General features: G+C 37.8%; 1 protein-coding gene across 1 annotated transcript in view; it reads right to left on the bottom strand.

Moving 5' to 3' along the window:
* Positions 1-526: 526 nt before the first annotated feature.
* The window catches only part of LOC102214285 (interphotoreceptor matrix proteoglycan 2-like), a 30901-nt gene continuing 22887 nt past the window's right edge, over positions 527-8540 (bottom strand). The window contains exons 17-22 of the mRNA XM_013914783.1: positions 6133-6343; positions 5042-5230; positions 4714-4948; positions 3995-4074; positions 3189-3244; positions 527-920 (exon numbers count right to left, since the gene is read on the bottom strand). Of these exons, the coding sequence (XP_013770237.1) occupies positions 3211-3244; positions 3995-4074; positions 4714-4948; positions 5042-5230; positions 6133-6343 (749 nt within the window). The 3' untranslated portion in view covers positions 527-920; positions 3189-3210. The remainder of the gene's footprint in view (positions 921-3188; positions 3245-3994; positions 4075-4713; positions 4949-5041; positions 5231-6132; positions 6344-8540) is intronic.

Genomic DNA, 8540 nt, shown 5'->3' with positions numbered 1-8540 from the left:
TTTGAAGAGGTCACACTCACTAAGGATCACTGACTAAAATGCATTTAATTAGCAGCACCTGTCTGCTACTTACCCTCAAGAATAGATAGTCTGGAAGAAGACAGTACCTGCAGTGACTTATGACTTGTCAGAACATGACGGTGCCTTCTCTGAAGAAGAGAATAACTTTTTGGAGAATGATAACTTTCTTGAACTTCACAAAGATATACAACACAATGACAGGCTATGCATGTTCAATATATCAGTTAATGTTCCAGCAAGCACTGACTAACAATTGTAAACATTCCCATTTGCAAAGTGACTGATTGGGTGAACATGAAGCAGAAGGAAAAAAAAAGGAATTTTGCTGATTCAAGCATGGTTTTATAGTGATGTATATATTTAAAAAAAGGGCTCTGAGATTCTACACATCATATCCCAGAAAAAGCTACCAGAGCAGCAAAGGCACTGATGGGGATGAGCGTTGCAAGTCACAGCTGTCCGAAAAACCACGTCAGAAAAACAGAAATTAATACCAAAAGACATATATTAAAATAATGTTACTGGTGCAAAAATTAAAAACTATACTTCAGACGCGCTTCTTTAATATGACAGCAGTGACAGGCAAGTTGGGATATTATCAGAAACCCTTGAATTTAAGCTAAGGTGAAAGTGTAAGACAGAGGTATGCAGCTGTGAAACTGTTGAGAGGTTAAAAAGCAGTTACTGAAGTCTTTGTACAGAATAAATAAGCAACACAGTGAATACAGGAAAAGTTGAAGTTTCAAGGTAAGAGAAGAGGCAACCTCAAGGATCCCAAGTTCATTTCAAGGTCCCTCAGAAGTAAAACACTGTTCTTAGAAAATAAACTCCAAGATTGTTGAACATTTGGTCACCTTCATCTCTACTCCCTTCCTCAACACACAGACGAAGGCAGGTTTCTGTAGAGAAATTAGGACATTTATGCAGGTCAATGAAACGTTTTTCATCACATAAACAACTAAACTAAGCTTTTATTGTGCAGGAATGTCAGCAAATCTAAGAAGAAAATCTGAGGAGTTAAACAATTCCCAAGCTGAGATGTTTGCAGTGATGCTAATCCCTTTCAGCCACTCTAGATAAAGTCTTACTCTTAAGGAAATACATGGTGAGAATTGTTCTCTACATTTCCATCAAATACTCATTCTTTGGTCAAGACTGGGAGGTCAGGAGATACTTTTGGTTCTATGTATAGTTAGACTCTGAGACAACTTTTGTTGTTTTAGCTATTTACAAAAGAATATTAAAGTTCTTGTAAGAGTTCACTTTTTGAGGGGTTTAATAGAAATAAAGCAAGAACCATTGAAGAATTAAATGTATTTGTATACATAGTCGACTGTTTTCAGACACTCAAATGCAGCTGAGCAAAACAATGAAAAGCTGGACAAAATTCATAATGTGTGTTCTTCTTCATTTAAGCAGATTGAAGATGTGGAGATGGTTCCAAGTGAGGAATTTGGAAGCTGCATCTGTGCAGCAAAACAGTATGTCCTCAGACTGCAAGTAAAATAAATCCATCAGAGAAAACAGTGGGAACATTGGGCAAGCATGAATCACAAATGTGTTCATTCAGAGAACAAAACAACACACTGGTAAGTTCACCAACATTAAAACCTGGACCTTCACAAAAGACAACAGAGGGTGATGAGTCCATCTCCATGGAAAATCCCTTCACAAGATCCAGGCAACCAGGAAGTAGGTACATGAATACAGAAAAATCACTTAATATAAAAAGATGAGTTCACAGGGAAAATCCAGAGGATTCCTGTATCGACAGAAGCATAGAGCTCAGGAACAGCGTTCTTTGGAAAAATGAATCAGAGATTAACCTCTAGCAGGAAAAGCTGGAGGTAACTTGGAACAAATCATGACCTGAAAGGCACAACACGAGCTGGAACACATTACAGTTGGAAAGCATAGATATTAATGGCTTCAAGTGGCGCTGCCATTTAATGTTGATATGTTACAAGGCAGAAGAAAAAATATGTTATCTGTTCACATTAATCCAAATGTAGGGAAACAGTAGAATATTGAACAATTAGACCTGAACCCATTGGAGCTAAATTTCACTGTTGAAGACAAAACCAAAGCCAAAAAGAGCCGTGAATAAACAAAAAGTGAAGCAAAGAGGATATAACTTGTTTAGTCAATGAGTTCATTGTCCGCAAAGGATTCTCCAGAAACGGTTACAAATCAACAATGTAGCCTTAGTTTTATTTGAGACCCTGAAAATAAAGGATGGTTTATGCACTGTTATTGTTAAACTGTTCAACTTAAAGTCTGAACTTTGAGTCTATATTAAATGGTAAATGGCCTGCATTTGTATAGCGCTTTTCTAGTCCATAGGACCCCAAAGCGCTTTACACTACATTCAGTCATTCACACACACATTCACACACTATATTAATCTTCATATTCATCATATAATCATCATATAACTTTAATATGTTCTGGGACAAAACTGAAATAACAAATTACATATTTCCCTAAGACATGGTCATCTTCATAGACACATCAAGAAATGTAGAAGTAACATTTATTTCAGCTGTACATGACCTGTACAGATGAAATCAGCTTAGCCAACATTTTCCTAGTGGCCCAATATTTTTCAGACTTTCCAAAACCAACGATTTGACTTTATTCCACTTTTGCTTTCAGACATTTTCACAGTTTGCCTGTTTTGTTACAAATCAGTAAACAAATTGGAAACAGCGGCAGCAGCCCAGGGTTGGAAATCAAAACCAAGTCCTAGAAATCTACAAACCTTTATAAAAAATGTAAAAGAAAAAAAGCAAAAGATTTATGTGTCATGAGAGGAGGAAAATTAGAACAATGCTCCTGGCTGGGTCTGGCTATATTGTCTGAATATAAGCCAAGATCAACCAAATATCAGGACAACAGGAAGGAATCGCACATGGTGTAGATTTGTCTGTGGTTCAAAAATTGTATTTACAGTTAAATGCAGACACTGAGGTGTAACTATCAGTAGGCATAATGGAACTGTGACCGCGCTCTTCATCCTCAGAAATGATCTAACTTTGCCATGTATTTTACCTTAGAGAATGGGGATATGTTTCAGATAATTACTATCTCTGCTGTCCTGTAGCTTTAACTCGGTCACATTTTCCAGTGTACTGTAAATAAATTTCAGTGGGTGGGTTTGTTGGTACCTGGTCAGAGGCTGCTGGATGGTTATGTGCTGGAGCTCCCTCTCCTCTCCAGGAATCTGGTCCACCAAACAAGAGAAAATTGGATTAGTTTGCTGGTTTTGGCTGCTGACTGATGAGGTCCAAACAGGCGACTTCCAAACCACAAAAAAAAAAACCAAATTAAACTGAAACATAAACAGGCGAGCAGAGAGAGGAAGGAGGATTATTGTTTGTATGTTTCTGCACATCTGAGGTCAGAGATAGTTTAAAGCCACCCGCCAGACCATTCCTGCTATTTTTAAATGTTTCCAATGTTTTTCCTTAACTCAACTCTCATCATGATGGAGATTAGGCTGAGTTTAAAGCAGTTTGTTTGGTCTGAAGCTTCTGCACAGGCCGTTAGTGTAACCGCTGAGGAAGTTTCACTGGGTTTTATTTCCCTGGAGTACAAAAGATATTTTTCATACACTTCACGATGAGAGTTTAAAATCATCAACTTAACCACAAAAACCTACAGAGTAAACTCATTACCAGTGGCATGGAGTTTGGATATGATTTGTTTGAGTTTGGCTTTCATTCATTGTATTTTTCATTTTAACATTTATGTACAAAGCATTTCTAAGTTATATTGAAATATTCAGTTTTTTTCCGGTTGCACACTCGTTTTAGCAATTCAGAAATCATTAAATTCCTCGCTCCATGTTAGTCATAGTAGGATTAATCAGAAAATGCAGCTAACATGAAGATTTTTTCTTTAGCTCTTTTTAAATTGGGTGTTCACACCTTCAGCTTATGTTCACTCTACAAACAGCAATTAAAAAGCTTACATTTGAGTCTGTCGCACAAATTCTGCAAAGTGTTGATCCCTTGCGCACAGCTCGATTATCCTCAGGCGTTCTTGAATCTCCTGCAGAGAGGTTAGAGGTCAGCACAGAGAAAACATGTTTGTGTGAGAGTCAGTCTAGAGGAGAAAGAGGAGGGGAAGAACGAGGATGAGGAGTTCCTGCATGTAAAAATACCCGTCTGCGTAGTACAGACCTCCTGCTGAGACTGAAAACCTCTGATCCAGAAAAATGTCACAACAGTTGGCCGGCTCTGTCTGAGGTGTCAAATTGATTTTACTTGAAGTAAAGCTTTGTGTAGGAGATGAAAGTCACTTCCTTTACCAGCTGCCCTGTGATCCAGAACTATAAAAATCAAACCCATAAACTGGGTCCTCTTGAAAAGTTTCCTTTTCTAAACATTGCTGATGTTATAAAATCAGCACCCTTATTGTTCTTGATACAACATGCTCAGTAGTTACCCAATTCTATGCTACATAATAAATTTTTCAAAATCCTAAAACTAAATAGAAATTCATATTTTTCAACTCAATATCTGACACTCAGCTTGTTTATTTAAGCTACCATTTTCACTATTTGAGGGCATGTTCATGGTGTTCCACAAGGCTCAGTTTTGGGCCCATATTTTTTTGCAAATGCAACAAATTCCCCCTGTATGCAGATGACACCCAGCTTTACGCAGCAGAAATGTAGCCTTTTCCTACCTCTTTACTGAGTGTGGTGTTTTGATAGATGTTTTTTATCTCTTCACTGCTGAGGTCTTTAGAATCGCCTACACTGGCAGAGCTGCTGAAGTGAGGGAGCCCGCGATCAGACTCATGGTAGTACTGGGGCACATCATCATTGTAGCGGCGGTAGTACTGGGCAGTAACAGGGTCACTCTCAAACATCGGGTTGAACTTGGTGGCACGTTCAAGTGTTGGCAAACTGTCACCTCGCCTGAAAGACAACGCAAGTTCAAAAAGTTTGCTTTCTAGAAATGTATTTTTTCTCATTTAATTTGTTGTTAAAACGCCAATGATATTGTTGTACCGTAAGGGGTCCTCTGTGTCCTCCCCATCATACTGCTCTTGTAACGACCTAGCCAGGAAAAAGATAATCCCAGCCGCCACCATCAGGAAACCAGCCACTGAGGCAATGGCGATGCCCACCACCAATGGCTCGGAAACATACTCTTCACAGTGTTCACCACGATACCACCAATTTTCTCCAACACGACACCTGCAGCAAAGATTACAAATTTGTAGTACAAATTTGCAGTAAAAACACCAAAGATTATACTGAAATGGTCTAATGGTATGCTTTCAGGCTTTTTCAGCCCTCTTTTATTTAATATTTCTAGAACTGGCCTAGCAGTAATGTAAGCATTACATTAAGTAATATAGTGCTGTAATTTCCATTCAGTATACAGCTGAACATCTAAATGCTTCACAGATGTCCTTCAACCTAGGAACATTTTGTGTTCATATTATTTATATTCTCCAAAGTGCTATGTAGCTGTTTGCAGATGAAAAAGGTATTTATGTTTAAGAACAACTGAGACAGATCATACAAAGTGCCTTGTATTTTGTTATAACATTAATCACATATTCACAAGGGCCACAAAGGACAATTTAATTTTAGAAATATATAATGCGAATCAAAAAAGGTTAAAACTTAAAAATGCAATTTTGTTGATAAGAAAAACATATCGAGGTAATATAAGCAGCTTTTATTTTGGAGGTAGTGCCCTCTCTTAACATTTATCTTTAATTGTCAGAGACCGTGCATAAAAATACTGACTTCATATCATAAAAGATACTTTATACCAGAATTCACTACTAGCTAATTTCTACCTGCTGTACCTGCAAAGGATCTTTTTTACTTTCAATGGGGAAAAAGTACTACCTACATCTGTATCTACAGGACATTAACTGCTTAGAAAGATGCATTTTATTTGAAGAAAGCTGACTGTTTTCTCTTTATTTTAAAGTCTTCAAATTGGTGCAAGCAGACATATTGCAGTATATTTATACATTGTAAACTAATTAAATATGTGGTAATATACTGAAGAATGAAACCAATGAGGCATAAAATACAGAAACATTGTGAAACAAGAACAGCGATATTTAATTTTCTCTTACCTGCAGATGGCACCCTTGCCAGGGATGATGTCACATTTTCCATCATTAAGGCAAAAATCGTGTTGCACCTCACAGATGCTCTGACATGGCAGGCCATCCACACTCAGATATCCAGCGTTGCACACACACTCTGCTTCACTTGACCACTGATTCACTATACACCTGGAAAACTTGTTACATGCCTGGAACTTACAGGGATCAGCCCGGTCACCTAAGGAACAAACAGTGGAAAATGAAAGGAGCAATTAGAAGACACAGTGTCATATGAAACCATAAGAAAGAGAAGAAGATGCCATCCTACATAAACAGAGGTAAGGGTTCAAAGAGCTCTAGCAAACTCCAGGCCTCAGGAGTTTGCATCTGGTCAGCACTCAAATGACAAAATGTTTGTTGGCCTGGTCTTAATAAAGACAAAAGCAGCACAAGGATAAATCAGTTTATGTTTATGTACTTCAGCATACCCTAGAAAGTGCTGGAAAATTTTAGATGCTTTTCTTAGGCTTTTTCAAGTCTTTTTTAACACAACAATCAATGACTTTAAATATTTCCCATGAGACACCAGACCAGCAGCAAGAGTCCTGACTGTTTGTATCTTGGGAAAATCCTTAAGAGTTCAAGAACAACCAACCTAACTAACCTTTATATGACCCAATAAGGTTGACATGTGCTTGTGCAATGGAAAACCTGCCTCGAGAGTACAGGGAAGATGAGAGGAGTAAACTGATTATATGTACACAGTGAGTCCTGATGCAGTGACTCACTGCTATAGCTTAGGGTGATCAGGCAGTGAGGTCTGATTGGCTCAGACAGATTACAGAGGTACAGCTCAGCAGCAGAGGTGGAGGGAATATGGAGTAATTCCTCCGATAACAGTAAATAAAATCTCATTCTTCTGTGGATAAATCCTAAACTCTGCTGAAATGCAAACATGTATGTCACTGGACTGGCAGATTGGGTTACATGTAAGTCTTGAAACACTATTACAGCAACAAAAAACTTTCTTTTTGGACCTCTTGGTGGCAAATTGTTAATGATGTGTTAAGTGATTGTTCCACTCAGAGTTGTTGTTTTTTGCCAAATTCCACTATTTTAAACTTACACCACTTTCTTAGTTTTGGACCTGTCAAACTACTGTCTTCCTCATAGGATTAGAGACATTTTATATTCTCGTTGAATGTTATGATTCTGCAAAAATGTCCTGGTGCTAATTACATAAAAACAAAAATAATACTTTTCAGGAAAACGGGACAGTTATTTTAGCAACATAGTATACAGACCTAAAGAATTAAAAGTGAACCACAGTGTTAATCTGAATTTAACAAGTAAAATGATTTCTCCTTCCTTTTCTCCCTCCTACACCTGTTTACGAGCTTCATTTAACACATACGTCTTTACACTCCTTTCAAAACCCAGATAAGAATCCTCACTGTTTACACTTAAAGACCTGCAGTTACTGCAACTATAACAACCAGTCTAGGCTCAAAGGAGCAGCTCTAAGCAGCGGCCATGATGATGTCCCATCAGGGTGAGTCAGTGTGTGCTGCTACTGATCACGTTTCTGCCAGACAGATTATCTCGGGTATTAGATCGCAGTCCTGACAGCTGAAGCCTGTCAGAGCTGCTCAGACACTGCACATACAAATTTAGGATTTAACAGTCTGAGGAGCATCATGGCAATAAGTGCACAAGTAAACAGTAGCTTTCATTTCATTTCTCTACAGCAATAAACACATCTGACTGTATTCCACTTTATTCTACATTAAAAATAACTTACTGGAAAAAGAAAAACTATCAGTACATGACTGGAAAATAAATTTATGTGTTCAGATTTTGAAGGTATTTATTTATTCATATAGGTATTGAAGGGATCGTTTCTGTTTACCCTGAAATTCAAGCCTTAGATGCATAAAACCATGAATCAACTGGATAAAATTTTTAATTAATTCTGTACATTGTGGTTAAGTCGCCACATATAGAAGACAAATGTGTCCTGGTTTGTCCCTAACACCTAATCAGTTTAGGGATGTTGTTTTTCGTGAAGCCCACTGTGATCATAATTGAAATATGCTAAAACTGGAAGGCACTGATAGATACATTCAAGATGCTGATCTCATAATTTTAGTAACTGTATTAAAATTCAAGGGTCTGTAGTTTTAGAGAAAAACATTTTCAACTTATGAAACAGTTATTGTTAATGAATGTAAACTGAATATTTTCAGAATAAAGATAACACCTCAGTGTCAGCTTTAGAGACCCACAACTGGCAAAATTAGCATCTTCATTAAAGCATTAGATGTAATTCTGCACGAGCCTGGTTCTCCCAAAGGTCCCTTCCTGTTCCCTTGTAACAGGAAGGAACCCACTATCCCAAAGTGCTCACTCATCACTCATGTTGGTGGTGGGGGGGG

This window comes from Pundamilia nyererei, unplaced genomic scaffold (genome assembly GCF_000239375.1).
Source record: "Pundamilia nyererei isolate P.nyererei 1_Seehausen unplaced genomic scaffold, PunNye1.0 scaffold00224, whole genome shotgun sequence".
Taxonomy (NCBI): Eukaryota; Metazoa; Chordata; class Actinopteri; order Cichliformes; family Cichlidae; genus Pundamilia; species Pundamilia nyererei.
Note: the sequence above shows the minus strand (reverse complement) of the source record. Positions and strands in the feature narration are given on the sequence as shown.